The sequence below is a fragment of the Rattus norvegicus genome, chromosome 3 (assembly GCF_036323735.1).
Source record: "Rattus norvegicus strain BN/NHsdMcwi chromosome 3, GRCr8, whole genome shotgun sequence".
Taxonomy (NCBI): Eukaryota; Metazoa; Chordata; class Mammalia; order Rodentia; family Muridae; genus Rattus; species Rattus norvegicus.
Genome location: NC_086021.1, coordinates 100,197,593 through 100,219,741, shown reverse-complemented (window position 1 = coordinate 100,219,741; position 22,149 = coordinate 100,197,593). Strand labels below are relative to the sequence as shown.

At 47.3% G+C, this 22,149-nt stretch overlaps 1 protein-coding gene across 2 annotated transcripts in view; it reads left to right on the top strand.

Annotated features, from left to right (window-relative positions):
- The window catches only part of Ext2 (exostosin glycosyltransferase 2), a 132,649-nt gene that overhangs the window by 33,683 nt on the left and 76,817 nt on the right, over window positions 1–22,149 (top strand). For both annotated transcript variants that reach the window (NM_001107751.2, NM_001399506.1), the window contains exon 7: window positions 987–1,080. In NM_001107751.2, coding sequence (NP_001101221.1) covers window positions 987–1,080 — 94 coding nt within the window. The remainder of the gene's footprint in view (window positions 1–986; window positions 1,081–22,149) is intronic.

Genomic DNA, 22,149 nt, shown 5'->3' with positions numbered 1-22,149 from the left:
TCACTTATCATGAAGTTCTGTCTGTGTGCAGGCCATGCGTGCACTGAGTGCTCTGAGTACAGCAGTGGGTGGACTAACCTAGTGGGCGGGAACGGGAGCTAGGTCTTAACAGCTGTGTTTTGCAAGTGCAGTTACACCCTCTGCACAGCACACTGCACGTCTGGAAGTCCATGCCAGTCTCCCTCTCTCTCTCCTTATTCCCAGTCTGTGAGTGAATCCTATGTGGCACGGGGCAGAGGAAGGCCCAGCCTCTCTGCAGCTTCGCCTCCATGGAGCTCCGCCACCTCCGCAGGGGCTCAGTTCTTCTTCCTGCGCCTGCTTCCTGTCACTTACCAACCCCATAGACAGCATGGGCCTGTCAGAGCTTAATCGGCTTCTCAGGACTGTGCTTCCACCTCCTAGTGGTTTCCCAGCTCAGCACTGAGGCCTCTGTGGCCTCCAAGGTCCCCTGTGTGCCTCACTACAACCCACCCTCCCCCTTTCTGCTTGGCTCACTCTTCTCCATCCTGTTTACTCTGTGGCAGCCACAGGGGCCTCCTTGCTAGCTGTTCCTGGACCATGCCCAACCCCATGCTTCCTTGGCCTTTCACTCATTAGCCTGGTGCCTAGAGCTCTCTTCCCACAGGCCTTCTCATGCCCTGCTCACCCCTCACTTTCTTCTGACATTCTCTGTTGAATTGCCAGTTCCCAGTGCATAGTAGGTCTGTCATAAGCAAATGCTGAATCAACAGATGGTTTTGTGTAGAAGCTAATTGGGGGAAGTAATTGTTAATTCCGTAAGCACTAAGAAGGGTAAGGAAGGTGGACCAGGAGGTAGCATTTCACATACAAAGGCCCTGTGGAAGAACGTGGTTGCTGACAGTGATGCCAGGGAGGACAGAGCACAGAGCAGACAGAGAAAGAGCATGGCTGATGGAAATAGGACAGCATACAGTGTTGCTTTCTGAAAAGGGCTGTGCACATGTAAACAGTGCTATTGTCTCCAGGGCATCTGTGGTCATTCCAGAGGAGAAGATGTCAGATGTGTACAGCATCCTGCAGAACATCCCACAGAGGCAGATTGAAGAGATGCAGAGACAGGTAAGAGGCCGAAGCTGAGACACCTGGTTGGGGAGGGGAAGTGGGTACCGGAGCAGTGGCTTGGACACAGAGGGCCTTTGACCAAGTGCATGGTTGTATCAGCTCTCAGAAAGGGATCATTAGGCCAGTCACTTCAAGTAACGTTGAGGTCAGTGGTTCTCAACCTGCAGGGGATAGCCCCCTTGGGGGTCACATATCAGATATCAGATATTTACGTTACTATTCATGACAGTAGCAAAATTAGTTATGAAGTAGCAACAAAATTTTATGGTTGGTGGTCACCATAACAAGGAACTGTATTAAGGGTCACAGTGTTAGATAGGTTGAGAACCACTAGTTTAGATTAATGATGGATTTCAGGCTGTGCTGGGGACCCCTGCTGTGACTTCAGAGTGCCAAGTGATAACAGGTGACAGTGACCAAGACAGCCAGGGAAGCAGGGCCGCTTGTTTGTTTGACTGTGTCCTAAGGAAGACAGCATTTGTGACAAGCGGTCTTATTCCCTGTTCACAGTGGGTCTGCCTCCCTCTGTAGACCTCTTTATCCTTTGACCCTTCCCTGAGCAGTTCTCTGGCTGCCTGGATAGCGCCACCGTCCTGTTCATGGGTTCCCATTCATGGTTCCCATTTGGTCTCATGACTCTCTCCTAAAGGAGCCTAACCAGGCTTCACTGTCAAACAAATTACATTTAAACGGGGGCCCTGATCTCAGGGCTGTTATTGTCTTTCTTTGTGTGAATTTTTACTGCTTTAATCTTTCTCAGAATTATCTACATGGGACAGAGGGAGAGCTCAGTCAGTGAAATGTTTGTCGTGCAAGCATGAGGACCTGAGTTTGTATTCTTAGGACTTGTGTAATAAGCCAGGCTTGGTGACACATACCTGTAACCCTAGTGCTGGTGATGTGGGCACAGGCACATCCCTGAGACTCATTCTAGTGGCAGGCTTAAGGTAAGGGAGACCTCGTATCAAATAAAGAAATATATAAAGGTAGGGAGGGATCAAGGAAAAACCTGATGTAGACCTCTAGCTTCCACACACATAACACACACATAAACACACACACACATACACATACACACACAAACATACACATACATACACAGACACACACATACACATACACTCATACAGACACACACTGACACACACACTCATACACAAACACACATACATACATACATACACACACACATAACACACATACATACACACAGACACACACACTTGCATACACATACATATACACTCATACACATAAACACACACATACATATCTGGGCGAGGGAGATGAGTGAGAAGAGAACTGGAGGCCCTCTGCTTGCAGCCCACACTTTCAGCCTGGCTTCTTATTCTTGGCCAAGTGGCCAGAGAGCAGACTCTCTGGATGAAGGCAAACAGTCCACCCAGCTGTGGGATAAGTAGGAGAGCTACCTGCTTCCTAAGTGTATTCTCAGACTGCCCAGATGTTCGTCTACCTTTTCTCTGCTCAGCTCCTCCTGGTACCCTGCCTCCCTCTGCTTTACAGTGTTCAGGGATTTAGGAGAGGGAAAATGGCTGTGCCTGGTCCCACCCTTTGTACTTTGGTGCTGTTTTAGTAATTTTTCATTCACTGACAAATATTGGAGATGATTACATTACAAGGAGGAAAGGGTTGAATGGACTTGATATTCAGCAGATTCTGGGCTATGACTGGGTGGACTTGTTGCTGGGTAGAGGGACAGCAGGCCACAGCGGAATATAGAGCTGAGCAGAGCATTTCACTTCTTGTACAGCGTGAAGAGAGGAAAGGGCTAGAGCCCCATGATGTCCTTCAAGGGTGCATCCCCATGACCTGAGCCACCTCCCTCCCTCCCTTTCTAGAAGCTTTACTCCCCTCCTCCATACTGCCAGTCAGGGATCAGGCCTTTAACACAGGCAGGCGAAAGCGACACTAAGCATCTTTTCACACAGTGATTGGCCTGCATCTTCTGGGTGAAATGGCAGCCTGCACTTAGATCAGGCTCTGCCCTGGAAAGCCTTTTGGAAGAGCTTTGTGCCATTCTAGGAGAGAAGAGACTGCAGGATGCTGGTAGCATCCCCACTGGCTTCTCATAGCCCACTTGTGCTTGCTGGGAGGTTCTGGACTTCCTGCTATTACTCGCTGTTGACCTCATCTGAGCTTTGTGAATCTGAGACTCTGTCTAGAGCTTGTCAGATCTTCACCATGAACCTATAGCATTGGAGAGTGCCCCTGAAGAGCCTGGGTGTTTGGTTCTTTTTGTCTCTTTTAATAATTATTTAAGTTTTAGATAGAAGCTCACTCTGTAGACCAGACTGACCTGGGACTCATAGAGATCCACCCACCTCTGCCTCCAGTGTGCTGGAATGGAAGGCATTTGCCTCCACACCCAGCCCATGGTATCTTCGTTTACTAGATTAATTATAGAATAGCCTTGAAATGAGATTGCACCTCACATAAGATTCTGCTGTGGGAATGTTAGGAAGAAGCTTGGCCTGGGGAATAAGCGGGTTTTGTCTAGCTTCCTTTCTGCCCTACCAGCCCCATGCTGAGATCACTTACATTGTGGAACAGAGCGCCCCCTGACAGTCCACAGAATGGCATGGTTTCTCAGCAGGATCAGGGTGGGAGCTGTCAGTCTGGGACAAGCCTGGCTTCCAGTCAGTTGTCAGTGGCAGGAGTGGTGTCACTGGGTCAGCTGAGACGGAATGAAGCAAGGGCACGTAAAGCATGCTGTTCCTTGTTACTGAGTTTGAAGATTGCACTGAGCATCCATACTAAGATTGCTCCATCCATACTAATTGTGTGACCATCTCAGGCACTGAGTGGTCTGGGCTTTCATTTTATCATCTATGGAATGAAGGGCTTAGCTGACTCACCCGGCATGCTCTAAACAGCCATTTAATAACTCCATGAAGTCTTGTCTCTGGCAGGAACATACCCTCCCAGCCAGCTCTGATATTTAAGGAGTCATCTCTTCTCTTCCTGAGTAGCTCAGGTCACAGGGTCCCCGCCCTCTGCTGGTGGCACCTCCCATCACAGCAGCTCTGGGGCATCTCTGCCTCCCTCTCAGTCCCCTCTTCCCAGTGTTCATTTAGTTGGGGCTGCTCCCCAGCTGTCCAAGGTGCTCTAGGATAACCGTCAGTCTGCCTGCCTTTCTTGGGGTTTGTGTTCCCCAAGTGGCCTCTTTTGTCCCCTAACTCCACATTTCTGAACTGGATTGGTCCCAAGTAAACACGCTTGAATTAATTTCCATGTAAAGGCTGACAAAATTGAACTCTGACTAGAAACCAGAGCTACCAGCATCTGTCATTGCCATAAGGTCTCTTTGGGTGAGAGCCTTTGATAATATGTCACCTCTCAGTCACCTCTCGCTAAATGGCACTATAAAGAAGTACTGGAGCTTACAAAGAAAAGAATCTGGAGGCCCACATGTGATGTCTGTCAGCTCACTGGTTTGGCCTGCCATGTTAATGGAAGGGACATGTGATGGTGAGTGATCATGAGAGAGCAAGATGGGAACTGTCAAGCCCCCAGCATCCTTCGAGGGCACGCCCACCCTGAGTACCCCCCATACCTCACCCCTTAAAGTCCAGGGTGCTCTCTACCGCCACCATCTGAGGACAGAGCCTTTACGTATGGGTCTTTGGGAGACCCACCAAGGTGTGCACTGCTCTGTAACTGCACACGCTGCCTTTGCCTTCTGTTTACATCCCTCAGTTGAGCTTCACCCTGGCTGGAGTGTTGAAACTACTCACACACCTCAGTGAACCTTCCCCGGGAGCTCAGAGTCAGGTTGTTTTGTAATCTAGGCATATGCTTTTTGAAGAAAACCAGTTGCAATCACTGGTCCTTCTACCTCCCTGCCAGGTGAGGGGTCAGTATGAACTGACACCAGGGCCTGACATCATCCTAAGAGAATTAGAGCAAGAGCTTAACAAGGTGCAGGAACAGTTGTCGCCAGCAGGGGTCTCCATCTACTTTGAAGTGACTAATTTTCCTGCCATGGATTAAATCTGTGAGAAATCCCCAGTGCCAGGAACTGCTTGCTTCTCAAGGGACACAGTCCTCACTGCTGTTCTCTGGAGACCATTTTGTTCAAGTGACAATGCAGGCATTTGCTCTACCAGCATGGGACAGCACCCAAGGCACGCACACACTCACTGAGGTGGGGGGGCATTAAAACTAACTAAATATAAATATAAAAGAAAGGCTGCCATCTGAATGTTATGCACTCATTATCATTCTCACTGTTACTGTTGGCCTAAAGGAGAGGGTTATGGAGGGAGTTATACATACAGATAGGGCTAGAACCTTAACTGAGCCAAAGCGTTGAGGAAGTCAGGAGTTATGAAGAAGACCATAACAAAGAAAAGTGTCTCCAATAGATAATTCTGAAAACTCCCTGAGAGCAGTGTGAACAGCACAGCATTGGAAGTCTCGCTGTGCCTTGCACAGCTTTCGGGAGCCATCTCCTCAGTTAGTGGATGTGAGCTGGTTCTCATTTAGACTCTATTGTACCCTATGCTGATTAACTAGTTAATTTATTGAAGCCCTAATTATTTTCAGGGAGAGATTATGGGCCCCAGAAAGGATTTGTGACTCTTGCTACAATGGCAAAGTTATCTTGGGATACAGTGTTTCCCCGCAGAGCTGTTTAGGAAGATGGCGTTCTAGAGTATACTAAGCTCAGATGGACGGATGGTCGGTGCTCAGGAGCAGTTGCCCAGGCAGCCTGGCTGGCAGACAGCCTCTGAGTGGGGCTTAGGGATGAGCTTTGTTTTGTTCAAGGGCAGGAGGAAATTTGCAGGTAAATGTTTTTCTACAGTCAAATGGCACATTCATCCCGAGCCTCCCTTGAATCACAAGAGAAAGCATGCAGTCTCCTGTCTCAGAAGGCTGGGAGATGCTGGACTGGCTAGTTAGAAATTTTATGTGAAGGGGGGAAAGGTGTAAGTAGACCCCTGGTTTATCTGTTGAGCAGAGTTTCCTAACACCGTTTTATTGGTCAGTGGCTCCACCACAGTGACCTCTAACCCTAGCAACACTAGGAGGTGGAAGTGGGGAGCCTGCCTCGCCTTTGAACTCTCCTTTGTACTCAGTTGACCAGAGGCCTTTGAGGTGCCTTGAACATCTTGTCCTCTCTCTGGTCGCCAGCACTCAGGAAAACCGAAGCTGCGAGTTTCTGCTCTGATGCATCTCAGGGTAGTGTGCGGCAGCCTAGTAGATGTGGCTGCACATGGATGTGCTACAGAGATGCCTTGGGGATGTCGGGATCTGACTAGAGAAAAGACAGACCACTGCTTAGCAAGTGAGCCCAGGGGTGCAGCATCTCTACCTATCTAACAAGGGGTCCAGATTGAGCCAGAGAGGCCACAGGGCAGAGGAGCTGTGCCCATCCGGACTCACAGCCACCTGCTTCTTGTGTGGGCGAGCCACCTCGAGGGCACTCTTGTTTGTATAGAATGCACTGTATTCCAGGATTTGGTTTCCATAGCCACAGCTGTTCTGAGGCCACAGCATTGAAGGGAGGACAATGACACACAAGCTATTTGAGTCTGAGATGGGTCAGAACTCTCAGCAGAGCAGACAGAGCCCAGAAGAGGTGTAGGCTTCCTTCCCTACAGCGGGTCTGTACAGATGGTGCAGTTCTTCAGGACTCAGTGCCTTTGTTTTGTTCTTCATGGCCTGCGTTCCCAGTCTTAGTATCAGTGCATATACCATTCCCCCAAAGCTGTTATTAGTGGGAACCTCAAGTCTTTAAAGTTTAATGTAGTAAGCATATATAATTTTAAAAAAATATTGGTTCATCTATGTCTTACAAGATTTTCTGGACTGTTTTCCTTTTTCGTTTGTTTTTTTTATTTTATGCACGGAAGGGTTTGCTTGCATATTATGTCAGCCACCTGAATGCCTGGTGCCAGATCCCCTAGAAATGGAGTTACCGACAGTTGTGAGCCGCCATGTGGGTGCAGGGAATTAACTGCTGAACCATTGTTCCAGCCCCATAAGCTTTCTGTTTTGAAAGTGTTCTGCAGTTCCTTCATGTGTCTAGACACCTCAGTCACCCAGACTGTGTTATCCGAGGATCTCTTGTGCTGCCAACCTAACTGTCTTGTCCCTAAGGTTATATGGCAGTCTGCCCATCACCCCCACCCCAGCAACCCCAGTTTACAAAGCAGATTCTTTCCACGGGAGGGAGATAGGCTATTAGAAGAGTCAGCTCTTTACATTCAGTAATCTTCCAAAGACCACGCAGCCCAAGGCCGGCAGGGCACACAGTGTTCTGCCACAAATGCGCTCAGACACCAGGGCCATTTGGCCTGGGCTGTGGGTGAGATCGGGTCAAATCCCAGCCAGTCAGGCTGACTTCCCATCACCTCACCTTGCTTCCTTCCCAAAGAGGTTGTTTGAGACAGTTCAAGCTGGACCCTCCTGGAAATACATTAGGAAGAAAGGGTGTCACGACCGATTTCTGGGGTCAGTGCTGTAATTCATGTGATTCCTCCCCCTCTCCCCAAATGTGAAATGAAGACTATTTTATTTACGAAGTCGAGGGCCTGAGATGGCACAGATAGCTTGTGTGACCTTTGCACAAGCCTGACCTAGGGATTGAACCTTAGTTCACATAGAATCTATGTGGTGGAGGAGGGCACCAATTCCTACATGCTGTCCTCTGACCTCCAAACAGCAGCAATGTCACATACCTGCATGTACACATTCACACATGCACACACAATTAACAGGTAAATTACAGTCTTAGAACTTTACACACACTCAACACACACGTACACATAAATAAATTGGTAAATTATACTTTTGGGATTATACATACTCGCACACAAATATACATATAAGAAATAAATTAGATTATACTTTTGGAACTATGTACACACTTGCACATGTTCACATGTATACTCTTAGAAATCCACACACATACACGGACTAAATAAATTAGAGGACTATACTCAGAATTATACTAAACACACTAACATTCTCACATGCACACGCATCCATGTAGTAAGTTAATATATTATATTCTCGGAAGCCCACACACACGCAAACACACACAAAATGATTTTTCTTTAATTCTGATAAGCTACTCTGCTGTCTTCTTCTTCAACTTGGCTTTCAAGCTTGCTCTTAGAAAGTATGGGGCTGGCAGAGCACCTCAGTGGTAGAACCCTTATCCCACATGCAGGAGTCCTGATTTTAGACCCTAGCACCACCAGAGAAGAAAAATGCTACTGTGCTGCTTCCCCTCAGAGGGAACACTTTCTGGGCTGGAATTCTTCCTTTGAAAGGAGAAGTGAGTTCTGATACCCAGAGGCCCTGTGGCTGGTAGGAGAGCCTGGCTGAGGGTTACCACTTGGGGGAGATTTTCAATGCATGTTTTTGCAGTAGTACTGTGTATTCTGTGTTTGAGTTTTCCGTGTATATAACCCCACACTGTGAGGGACCAGTCCACGAAGTTGTTTAAACAGGGTAAATAAGGACTGCTTTAATCGGCATCTTAAGGGAGAACATTGCTCTGTGTGTATGTTAAAACTTTTTTTTTTTTTGAAACTTTGGTATTAGGAACTTTGTTGGAAAAAGACTTTTACCAAGTATCTGATGGGAAGCCAAGAAAAGCATTTTAATAGAACTGTCTCAGATTTATAGTTCACTGGGGCCTGTAAATAAATTTTCCTGTCTTTAAGATTTGGACTGATTTGCAGTTGTTTGGTATAGCTTCTGAGATTTAAATCCTCGAGGTCCAGATGGAGAGACCATAAAGCCGTGTTCTCTGGCAGCCTTGGTATGTCTTGTCCGTGTGCAAGCATAACTGGGTCGTGGCACAGCTCTCTTAGTCTTGTCTTCTGTGACACCAGCATCTGTTCAGTGCTTGGATTTTCTACAGAAATTTACTCAACTGTCCAGTGAATTCATACATAGCGTGTGCGTGTGTATGTATGTGTGTGTGTACATGCATGTGCACACGTGTAGTGTGTGTTTTGTGTTTGTATGAGCATGTGTCTGCACATATGTGTGCAGGCCAGAAGTTGACATTTCTTATATCACTTCCCCGATTACATTTCTGAAACAGGGTCTCTCATGAACTCGGTGCTCACTAATTAGCTCCACTGGCCAGCAAGTCCCAGAGATCTCTTGATGTTGCCCCTCACTCCTCCCCCAGCCCCCAGCACTGGTTCCAGGTCTGTACTACCATACATTACCTCTTACATGGGTGCTGGAGATCTGAACTCAGGTCTTTATGTCTGCAGCAGTTGCTTTACTGACTTATCCTAAGCACAGACCTTGTTCCTAGCATGTGTTGGCCTGTTAAAGGTGATTAGAAGGAGGCACTGTGCAGGAATGCAGCCTGTTCTTTCACAGGGGACCTCAAGTTACTGGCGCAAATGTCAGTAGTAATGAGAAATCATATGTCAGGAGTGTTACATACCCAGTTTCACTGAAGGCCGCCAGAAGTGTCTCCCAGAGGAGAGTGGGTCAGGAGAAAGGAGACTTCAACTCTGGGTACTCTGCCAGAGAAGAGGGAATGGGCTGGGACATTGTTGTCTTCTACTGAGATCTGGATGGTAAGTGGGAGTCCAAAGAAGCATCCCTGGCTGGGAGGAGACCAGCAGCAGGGCGCTTCCTGGTGAATTAGGAGGAAGGGGTAAATACTTGGAGAGGAATGATGTGTGTGAGGAAGAGGAGGCTAGCTAGTTAAAGGTTTGTAAAAGTCAAAACTTAGACATTATCAGGCATTCCTCAGACTTTACCAATGACTGTAAGGCCTGTGGCCCCTCTAACCTTGAGGATACATCTATAGCCAGAGCATTGGCACCCAGTCTCATGGTGTCTAGTCGGGTATTTGATTTTTGTTTTTATGTGATATACAGCAGTGTTCTCCAGCCTGTGGTGAGCTGGGGTCAATTCAGTGGGTCACAACTGGATCTTTCTTTCTCTTTTTAAAAAGAGAATAGGAAACTATTAGAGTGTTATATGGTGAAAGTAATTATTTCCGGAAACATTGGCTTCCGTCTTGAGTTGTTGGGCTGGTGTATAGCTCAGCGGTAGAGTCTAACACACACAAGGCCCTGTGCTCAATCCTTAGGGCAAAAAGTTAAAAATCTGTCTTAACTTCCCATAGAAAGCATATTTGTATGTTTTGACTATGTCCTAGTCAAAAAAGTTTTTTAAATGTGGTAGTGGGAACCTCAGGCTTTGTGAGTGGGAGAGACCTGAATTTAGATGCTCGAGTCTGTGATCCTGTGGATGAGCTCTGTAACGGGCCAGTTAACTCCCCAGGATTCAGTTTTCCCGTGTAAACCTGGCTGGGTAAGACTGCCTAGAGGTCTCATGTGCTGCTGAGTGAGATCATGTATTTAAAGCATGTGGTTCTGGCCCAGCTCCGTGCTGGTGGTCAGTCAGGAACTCCCTGGGGTCTGCATCTGAATTTGGGAAAGCGCCTCCTGGGAAGGAGCATGGTCTCCGGGAACCACAGTGAGTTAGTGCACTGCGGATGGATTATGCATTTGCTTCTGGGCTTGGAAACTTGAAACAGAATGGAGTCCTGTGGGCTCGGGTGAACTCCCTCCGTCTTGGCGTGGAGGCGTTCACCTCTGTTCTTCTCTCAGGATCCACAGGGCTCACAGGGAGGTGAACACTGATTCCCTGCTCAGCCTTTTTGCTTTAATTCCCTGTTATAACTTTCCCCCTTGCCAGTGAAATGATTTTTTTTTTCTTACTGAATTTTCCCTTCATCTTCTCATCTCTTCTCTGCCAAGTCATAAGTTTTATTCATTCTTTTGGTGGGGTGCTAAGACATTAAAAACAAAGTAAACCATCAGAGGAAGATTAAAATCTAGATTACCATCTAGGTAGTGGACAGTTGTGAAGACCTAGATGGAGTGGGTGTGAGCCCAGCAGGCAGGGGACTTTGGGCACATCAGCTGTAGAGAGTGTGCTTTAGAGCAGGATTTTTTTTCTGCTTTCTGCTTTCCCTTCTCTCCCTCAGCCGCCTTTCCCGGCCCCTTCTCTCTCACAGTTGAAGTCCCACTGGAGAGCAGAGACGAGTCTCAGCCCCCAGATGCTTCAGGCCAGGGGCTAAAACACTCCTATAAATCTGAGGCTCATTTTAGTGCCATGGCGAAGCCGTGTGAGGGGCTGCTCTCCGTGGCCCCTGCCCTCTTGCTTTATGGGCTGCTTTGGCTCTTCTCTATAAAGAGGCCCAATGGAGTCATTTGGAAATTCTTATCAGTTTGCTGACAGCTATATGGGCCTTTCTGCCGAGTCCGGGAGCTCAAGCAGGCGTGTGAAATTTTTGATATTAAAACTGAAGAAAACTGCCAGGCAGAAGAGATTGGCAGTGCAGTGGCGATTTGGGGGAGCCTAGGCTAGCCAGGTCATTAACCCTTGTGGATCTAACCTCACTATTGCTGTTGGTAGGGAGAGACTCAGGATGAAGCCGGGATGGAAAGGTCCTTCCATCTTTAACCCCATGCTGACTAACACTGTTCCCTGGCAACCTGCCTTCCTAGCGGAAGTGGCAAGCCTGGGGGTGGGGGTGGGGATGGGGTGGGGGAGTGAGGGTGGGTGGGGTGGGGTGGGGTGGGATGGCCAGACTGGCAGTGGTTTCTTTCCTAAAAGCGGCATCTGGCCAGCTCCAGCTTGCATCTGTGTGTCCACAGCTCTGCTGTTACTGAAGCTGAAGGGACTTTGTTAAGTCTGCTTCCCTGCCCTTTAGACCCCCTCCTCAGAATCCTCCCAGAGTGCTTTGTGGAGCCCCAGGCCCATCAGTGCTGAGCCTCTGCCCTTCCCTGCACAGAGAAGAGACTGGAAGTCTCCCCTTCCTTACCTTTCCACTTTCCCTTTCTTTCTTTGCTGGAAAACTCTTCGGCCAGTAACTGAAGGGAAGGAAAAGCCATTACCTGGACTGAGGCCAGTGGCTTGATGGGAGCTTCAAAATCTTTGGCATCTCCCACCCAGAATGCTTTTCCAGGCATTTTGAGCCTCCTCCTCCTCCTCCCCCTCAGTTTCCCAGCCTTGCCATGGGTGTGTGTGGGTGTAGGGGTTGTCCTCTGTCCCCCTGCTCTGCTGATAGCTTTAGGATGGACGTGGTGGTGATAAGCAAAGTCAGGGGACATACATATACACATACACATATACATGTTCTGTACCCCTTTCTGTCATAGACATTATTTTTCCTTTTTCTAGTAGTTTTGCAAGCATGTTCAGTTTCTTTTTTTCGGAGCTGGGGACCGAACCCAGGGCCTTGCGCTTCCTAGGTAAGCGCTCTACCACTGAGCTAAATCCCCAGCCCCAAGCATGTTCAGTTTAAAACAGCCATTTAGCTTGAGGTTGAGACAAAAAGCAAGGAGCGTTTGTGGTGTGGTAGTTGGGCTGAGACATGCAGCTGTGTTGTAGGGTTGAGCAACAGTGTAAACGCTGGTCCCATTACTATTCCTACACCTTCTAAAGGGAGTGTAGTGATAGGCAAACACTGAAGGACAACGAAGCCAGACTGTCTCAGACTCCAAAATGGTGGAATTACCTTCTCACTATTTCCATTTGACACGTTGATATTCTAACTGTAATTTAAGATAACGAAGTGGATATAATATCTTGTGCCATGCTTTTAAAATTTTCTGTGTATAAAATTTGCCTGCATGTCTGTTTGCGTACTGTGTGAGTGCCTGGTGCCTTGGACCAGGGAAGGCATTGGATTCCCTAGAAACAGAGTCACAGACAGTCGTGAGCTGCTGCCATGTGGGCGCTAAGAACAAACTCAGGTCCTCTGCAAGTGCATCAAGTGCCATTCAACACTGTGTATTCTCGCCAGCCCCCTCTTATACTATAATTTTGACCACACTGGATAATGTAAGTGTGAAGTTGTAAATATGGGGTTGAGCCTTCCTTCTAGGAGTTCAGGGAGGAACAAGTGGCTGCTGATTCCTTCTTAGGCATCAGCAGAAAGCCTTGTCTAAAGCTAACCACAGGTTAATCCCTCATAATGGGTCCCCAACATGAGGCCTGGCTTCAGGATGTGGCCTCTTTAACGAAGGTATTAAACATTAATTTGTAGCCCGCATAAGAATTGTCTTAGTCTTTGAGCTGGTGTCCCACAGGGTGAGACTATTTATTTATTAAATCTCTGAGAACTCCTTATAGGACAATGTCATTGTAGGCTTTATGACTTCATTATACAGTGTTTTCAACTCTTCAGTAAGAGTTAAACTGATTCATAAAATAAGCTGTTTTGTTTATTTATACAACATGGTGCATGATTAATATGCTACCGTCTTTGACAACAGTTGGAATAAAGGATTTCTGTCTGTTGTTACAAATGCTAAGACCGAGCTTTACATCTGGATATAAATTGCCTCCCTAAGCATTTCAGGAGCTTAGAGAATTTGAAGTTGCATAATTTTTTGGGGCTGATGTGATTTATAATTTTATACTAGTACGATTCATCTTATGATGCTGGGTTGTGGGTCTTTGGAGCATAAGGCAGTGATTACATGCATTTATTTCTTTATTGTCATTTAAAGTCTGCTAATACTGAATGACTTCAGGAGTGGTGATAGTGTGGCTCTCTGTACACCATTGCTGGCAACGTAGTGTTCTTTCTTATGGACACTTGAGGGCTAGTTTGTTACATTTAAACGTGGACCTCCAGGTTGGCATGCCGCTTAGGGGAGTGCGTTTACCTAGAATGTGCAGGGTCATGGGTTCAGTTCCCCAGCACCATAAACTAGCTGTGCTTACTGTTCATGTCAGTAAGGACAGTGAGAAAGGACACAGGATGACTTGGTTTGCTGGTCACCTCTCAGGCCCAGTGCTTTTACTGGAAGGAACAGTATTTTCTTCTTAAGAGTTTAAAGTTCATATTTGTATTGAGGCAAATGTGAATTTTAGCCTAATTGGATTAGGCCTGGATGCTTGCACGGTATTACTTTAGAAATTCCTTGACTTTGCTCGTGGCTCTGAGCTGCAGGTGAGGGCTATGTGGCTGTGTGGCATTCCGAGAAAGAGCAAGAAGCCCCAGCGCTGCCGAGAGATGGAAGACTGGTGCAGAGTGTGGGCCACAGGCCAGACTGCAAATTCTTCTGTTCTCTGCAGCTCAGACTAACCAGTCAGTCAGACAGTATTCCCCCAGATCTGCTTCTCTAGCAAGCTCTGGGCAGACTGACATGGCCACAAGTATCATCTTTAGAGTCTTAAGAAATTTCAGAGAAGGCCTTTGGTTTCTTAGACACTCAGCTGCTGAAGTGATTTTTAAGGATAAGGTGCGGGAGGGCTCAGAATTCCCACTGTGTAGAGCTTTCTGGGCCATGTTTTAGGCACATGGAACTCTTGAGAGGTTCCTCTAGAATGTACCACACGCCTCAGTGTAATGGGCTATAGTCACCCTAGCTCATAGCTCACTCAGGTGACAATGACAGGGGCAAAAAGAGAGCCACCAACACAATGCTGCTCAGAGTCCTGTTCTGGAGCAAGGACCAAGGGCTTTTCCTTTGGGATCCCCAGACTTCATCAGAAAGAGAGCAGGGGTTGGCTCTCCAGCAGCCAGCAGCAGTTCATAGAGGATTGGGGCTCTACTCAGGTAAACCAATCTCTCTCTCTCTCTCTCTCTCTCTCTCTCTCTCTCTCTCTCTCTCTCTTCATTGGAATGCATGTACAGTAGAAAGGGCAGGAAGAGCATCTGACTCCTGAGTTCACGTCCATATCAATAAAAGAACCTGCCTAAGAGCACCCCCTACCACTGTCTGGGATGTCCCCTAACGGAAGGGCCCTGTGCCAGTGCGGTAGTTTTGGGGGTGAGTGAGCCTTTGGTTGTGCCATGTCTTCAGACTCAGTTCACTTGGCGGTGGCGGCGGTGGTGGTGGTGGCGGTGGTGGTGTGTGGTGTTTTAATTAATAGGAGCAGGCCTTTCAAGTGGGCCTGGTTGGAATAAGTCTTGTTTTATATTTACCTTCTCTAGTCAAACAAACGCATGCTTTCTTTCTCCTGGTTTTAGCATAGCAAACACACGAAATCTCGCCCCAGGCAGATTCCTTTATAGCTGGTTGACCCAAGTTGTAGTCTTATTTGTTTATTTTTGATGACAGACCTTGATTAAAGGTTTCCAATGCACCTTTCAGTTCTTTCAAGATGCCAGCCGGGAGAGAAGGTTGGTCAGCTGCTGGGCCCTGAAGAAGCTCCTTATCTGGCCTGGATAACAGTGGGATTTGGAGGCAGAATGACTCCGAAATCTTAGCAGGCAGAATGCAGTCTCTAGTCTCTTTGTTGAGAGAGTTGGGCAAACATAATTTTATTGGTCAGTGGCTCCTGCTTTAGTAACCTTTCACCCCTGTGGCTCTTGAAGGTGCAGGCCACTGGCCGGCCTTGCCTTTGAACTCCTCAAGGCTCCTGCCTCCTCAAAGGCTCCCAGTCAGGCCTTGTGTTTTGCTTAGGACCTCACCTCACAGCAGGGCCTCAGCAGTTGGGAAAACTGATCCACCCTAAGAACGTTGACATATTTGAAGGTGATACCCCCAAGACTGGAAACCTATGGCTTTCTATTTCAGGACCTGTCTGTCACATGTCAAGAAACATGACTCAGGCTTCCCCCTTTCCTCCTCTACCCCTTCTTGTTTCCCACAGGACGGGAGGTCATTACCCTGGGGTATTTCCTAAGAGTGATCACAGAGCCCTCTCTTACTCCATTTTCTCCCAACTTTGCCCAAGGCATTTATTTTGAGAGAATAGTGAAGACCACAGAAACAGGCAATTTCCTAAGCCACCCTCACTGTCCAGGAGTGTCACTGATGTTAAAAAGATCACGGGACTCTAATGCTTTGTCCTGACGCCTCATATCCAACAAGCCAGAGTCATAAGATAGCCCAGTGCCCCCCAATCCCTAACTTTCAGGGACAACTCCATCTTGCAAGAGGACAAAGAACAGAGGTTGCCTTCCCACCTCTCCCTCCCACCCCTGTATGACTCCTGCCCAAGGAACAGGAGTCAAAACTTTGCTATTTAGAGGCAACTCTGGGGACACATAGGCATTAGAGGATTTCAGCCTACAATCTTTGGCAAAGAACCAAACTTGTCATCCCAAAAATATTCAGTAGAAAATCCATCTTCTGCTGGTGATATCTTTAGCCTAGGTGAAGTCCTGGATGGAGGGACCTTGGTAAGGCCCTTCGTTTTCCCAGAATCCAAACTGTTGATAATTACATCGTCATCTAGAAAGAAGAGGACAGTGTGGCAGGGTCTGTGTTCAGGACGAAGGCTACAGTGTGTTTGCCTTTGACCCTTGGCCGTCCTGTGGTCATGAGAAGTGTTTTGGGTATGGTTCTGAGCTCACACTTCTCACTCAGGGAAGGGTGGGGTGGTATTTCTGTCAGTTCTGAACTGGTCACTCCTCAGTGAGGTAGCTGCCATCCTCTGCTACAGAGAAAGCAAGCAGGCCAGAGAAGCTGAGTAAGTGGCCTAAGCATTGGAAGAATTGGAAGCCTGTGATTTAAAAATGGGAGGTTTTATTTATGAAACACTATGATTCTTTTTTTAAATCACCTTTTGAACTGTGAAAATCATCCTAATAATTTTTAAATACCTAGTTTAAGGAAGCTTCTGAACTGTGAGTTGTACAGTTCTCAGGGTGGCGTGGGGGTGTGGTGTCTATCAGTGTGTGTGCTCGCTCTCCGCTCATATCTGAGTTAGTCATCTAGGGCTGCCACAGCAAAGTAGTGGAAGCCAGATGACTTGGACACCAGCAAGGTGTTTTTCACAGCCTGGCAGCTCAAGTACACGATGAAGCGGCAGTGTTGGATTCTCCGAGGCTGCTTGCTCACTGATGGCCTCCTCCCTGTGCCTCTTCACACACTGTCCCATGAGGTCATGCATCACTCTGTCCAAATTCTCTCTAGTAAGGATAGATTGGAGCAACACCCCCTGCCCAGCTCATTTTGACCCATTCACTTCTCCAAGGGCTCTTTCTCCATAGTCATATCCCCTAGGGTTATGGAATAGACACAGTTCAGCTTGGACAGTGTCAGGTACAAGAGCCAAACAAAGCCCATAGTTGTGGGTTAGCAGCTCCATTGAGAAGGACCTCACTGTGAGGTCTACCCTGACGTGGTTTTCCTAACACATTCCTGCTATCTCCTAAGGAGAGGCAGTAGGGATCGAGACAGGAAGGATAATGCTTCACAAGGGAAAATTTACCAGGAAAAAGTAGTAAGGTGCACCTCATTGCCCTGTGCAGAAAATGTAGACAGGCTACTGTAAAATTCAAGAGGTGACTCAGCCCAGCTGTCCTCAGTGTTTTCTAGTGGGGTCTTCTAACATGGTTCCTGATCACAGGGAAGAAACAGAGGTAGCTGGGTAGATGGACAAATACATAATATACCTTGAACAAGACTTGAACCTACTGCAATCCTATCACAGCTTCCCAAGAGAGCTGGGATTCCAGGCGTGCACCAACACAGCATGTGGCAAAAAGTATATACATCTTCCTCCTCTTCCTCTTCCTCCTCCTTCTCCTCTTCCTCTTCTTCCTCCTCTTCTTCCTCTTCCTTCCCTCTTCCTCCTCCCACCTTCCTCCCCTCCTCCTCCCCCTCCTCCTCCCCTCCACCCCCTCTTCCTCCCCTCCTCCTCCCCTCCTCTTCCCCCTCTTCCTCCCCTCCTCCTTTTGCTTTGTGATTGTTTGAGATAGGATCTCACTGTAGCTCAGGCTCACTGTGGCCACCAGCCTGGACCTTTCCTGGGGTCCCAGTGTGTCACCCTGCACAAGTCCTGTGCCTTCAGATGCCTCCGGATTCCTTCTGCTTTTATATACTAGTGAGAGCTGGCTCCTCACTGTATTAGAATGAGCAGAACAGTTCTACAAGAATCAAAGAGAATACTATGTTTCTGAAGGCCCCAGTCTCTGAGTTTTGAAACCTCTTGGTTGGGGTCATTTCAGGAAGATCTTTCATCCTTGCTCCTAGACTTATAGCAGCCCGTGTCCTCTGCTGGGCCAGATCATAAATGGCCTCCTCATTTGGGAAAAGGAGGCTTCTCAAGGACTTGGACTTTGTAGACTGTAGAATTTTCAGCTGCTGTTTGATCCCTCTAGTGAGCTCAGTGGGAGCCTAGCTCAGTACACACTTCAGTGTTCCTTGGGTTAAATCTTAAGTCAGGGAAAAGCTGGACCAGTAACCCCCATGAACTTGTCAGTGCCTCAATTTTCTCATCATAAAACAGGGGTAATTCCTTGAGCTGTGAGGATTAAATGAATGAATACAGGTAAAGCACTTAAAATGGTGCCTTCTGCATAACAAGTGCCTCATTAACCGACAGGTGTTTCCTGACCCCCCACCCGCTACCCCATTCCAGTCCCAGAACACTTCTGAGTGCTGGGCATGAGCCAAGGAGCAGAGCAGGCAAACAGCCACGCGCTCGGGCAGCCTGGTCTGCAGCAGGGCCTGTGTGGGGTGGGGATGCTGATGGATGCTGGGTGCTGCCAGCCTCACCCAGAGCAGAGCAGAGCTTGCTTGTCACACTCCACGGGGACCACGTGCCTCTGGGACATGGAGCACTGCTGTGCCTGGAGGCTGCTGGCCTGCACCAGGTTTTTCTGTTTTCTCTCTAATCGTTAATTTACTTCTTTTCTGAATTCTATTTTATGATGTAGCGAAAGGTGTGAGGCATCCCATTCCGCATTTACCTCCATTTGCCTATGTTCTAGCTCTTTTTCTGAAAACTAGGCTTGCCGTTCCTTTCTGGGAGTCAGCCGTGTAATCCAAAGCCATGTGAACTTGTAAAGAGCTTGTAAACATATATTGACCCCTGAAAACACCCTAATTGAAAACTCGTGAACTCACCAAGGCACTCGTGCAGTACCAGTGACTGCTCCTGTGGGTGTTACTGTTCAGACTTTCACACTTGTTTGTGATGTCTAAGGAGGGTGTACTGGAGTGTTTTCTCTGAAGGAGTTACTGTATATTAATTCATTTTTATTAGCTATATTTAATTTTTTTAGAACTTCATACATAGTACTGTATGAAGTTTTTTCATTTACCTAAGTTCTTTCCCCTCCAGCACCTCCGTGTCCTCTTCCCAACTCCCTTTCAAATTCATGACCTCTTTATTTTTAATTATTTTTATAACTCTCCCTCCCTCCCTCCCTCCCTCCCTCCCTCCCTCCCTCCCTCCTTCTTTCTCTCTCCCAGTTGTAAACACATATAAGCAACATTAAATGAACTATGTAGGTTGAATGTTAATTCTTTAATCACCCACCATAAATATAATTCCTGAGACTGGAGATAAAAGAAAGGGACACTTTGCTTCTGAATGGATGACATGTATCTATATATGAGCCTTTGGGGATTTCGCAGCCAATCGTTTGAGGGCAGAATTTGAATACCAATCCATGTTCTTCCTGCCTTCTGACCTCAGGGTGACCCAGAGCTTTGGGTTAAAGGATAAGATCTTAGGGGTTGGGGATTTAGCTCAGTGGTAGAGTGCTTGCCTAGCAAGCACAAGGCCCTGGGTTCGGTCCCCAGCTCCGAAAAAAAGAACTAAAAAACCAAACAAACAAAAAAAAAGGGATAAGATCTTGAACTTCTAGAAAATTCAGTGACACAAAGGGAAGCTGTGTGGTATGTCATATGAGGTGGGGTGTGCTGGCACTGAGACACTTTAGGAACTCTCTGGACTGTGCTAGGGAGACATGGGCTGACAGTGATGTTCATTCAGCACCAGGAACATGGATTCAAGGAGGGGTGGGGTTCAGAGACAGCTAACAGAAGGGCTGGGGCTGGAGAAACAGAGTTAAAGCAACATGCTCTGGCACCTGAGAGGAAGGTATGGACAAACATGATTCCCAGGAAGGGTGGGAAGGAGAAAAGGGGGGATTATTTAATAGGCCGTGTGATTCGTAACTGTGTTGGTTTAATATTTTTTCACTACCTGTGTGCCAACTTGGTAGACTATTAATAATGTTGAACGGCAGGATGGTTTGCATCGATGGTTCAATGGCTCTGGTATAAAGTGAGCATGAGAACCTGCGTTTGGACCCCAGTGCCCACGTAAAAGCCATGCATGCAGCTTTGCTCACTGCTCAGGGTATGGATCCAAGAGGAAACTCGGGCTTGCTGTCCAGCTGACCTAGCCAAAACGACGAGCTGTAGCTTCAGTAAGAAACCCTGTCTGAAAGGGTCAGATAGAGAGGTGCCTGAAGACGACATGCTAAGGTCATGGCCTGGAATGCACACGTGTGGATGAGTTCTCACATGCATGTGCACAAATACCCACAAAACAAGAAAAAAGAAAGAGAAGGAGAGAGGGGCAGCACAGTCGCAGCAGATGCCCAGAAAGGATTCTAAACTCTAACGTACGTTCAGGGTTATAGAAATGCAAGGTAAGAAATGTGAGATCAAATCCTAAGAGAAACTGATTCATAGCAAGAATTATTGGCTGCATGTGGTGCTTACCTACCTATATTCCAGAACTTGATTGGCTGAGGTAGGAGGTTGCTAAGTTCAAAGCTAGCCTGGCCATCAGAGCAAAGGCTCCATGTTGTATGTCAGCTCCTAGGAGAGCAAAGTATTTGGTTAGCAAGGTGTGGTCCCTTGAGTCCTGCCCTCAGCTGCGCCTGCATTAAAATGGTTCTCAGCTGTTCTCTGGAGCAACAGGGTCTCTTAAAATAGTCATTGCCGTGGGGCCTGGTTCGTCCTCTGCTGTTGCCGGGGAGAGATGGTTGTAGTGTTAAGGTTAAAATTCTATCTCCTGCTTCTGTTCCAGTTTCCTGGAACTTGGGGCTTTGCTCCAGGGGAAGTTTGGGGCTCCAGCGTGCAGAAGCTTTGAGAACCAAGGGAATCCCCCACCTTAAAAGCATGGCCCTTTCTCAGAAGCCTGCTTCTGTGCAGGGCTGGCAAAGTTTATTTGCACTGTGCGCCTGCTGCCAGTATCAGTCCCTACAGCTTATCTTGTTCTCCCCTGAGGTCACAGGGGACAGAGCAGGTGCTGAGGTTTGCAGACAATGAAGTGTCTGAGAGCCTCCGGATGCTTTCAGGGAAGATGTGAACCTCAAAGTATGGATAGCTTTTTCTCTTTAAATTATGTTTCTTTTAGAGCAGTTTTAGGTTCATAACACAGTTGAGTAGAATATATAGAGTTCCCATATAGCCTTTCCTTATTAACAGCCTCTCCCACTCCAGCACCCCAATCCCAGCAGGCACTCCTCACCCACACAGCATACTCTAGGAAAGCACCCTCTCGAAGAGTCTGAAGTTTAGCCAGGCCTCAGCCTTGACTGCCCATCATATGGGTTTGAATAACCATTGCCAAATCATTATCATTACCAAATCACCAAGCTAAAATCATCTGTCCTCGACTGCTGTGGTGGTGCACACCTTTAATCCCAGTACTGGGGAAGCATAGGCAGGTAGATCTCTGTGAGTGCTAGTCAGCCTATTCTGCATAGCAGGTTCTAGGCCAGCCATGGCTGGCTATACAGTGAGACCCTGCCTCAAATCAATCAATCAGTTAATTGATCGATTGATGGATTGATCAATCAATAAAACTTGTAAAAAATGTAATAAAAGAGAATTAACCCTCCCTCTCTGAGCAACCGCCAACTCTCAGTATTGCCTTAGCTGGGGGTCATGGTCATGCACTCCTCCTGCCCCATGTTGACTTGTGTGGGCCAGCACGGGCGCTGGTGAGCGCCATAGAGCAGAGCCTCTTCCTTGTCCTGCCTACACCGGTTGGGAGAGATGGCTGACTGTGCTTCGTTCTGTTTTGTTCCTGTTGTTATTGTTTCATTTCTTTTCCTCATATACATTTTATTAAAGTTGCAACTTAATAAACTAAATTCACTCCCATAAAATATGAATCGCCATAAGTCTTGATAAATAGTGTTGTGCCATCATAACAAAGATAATAGAATATTTTCACTATCCCCAGAAATTCCCTTATGCCTTTTTCCTGTCAATTAACACACACACACACACACACACACACACACACACACACACACACCATCACTCCTCCCCCACAGCTTTGTTCACAGTCTCTGATAGCCAGTGACAACCATCAGTATTTTTATTTGTC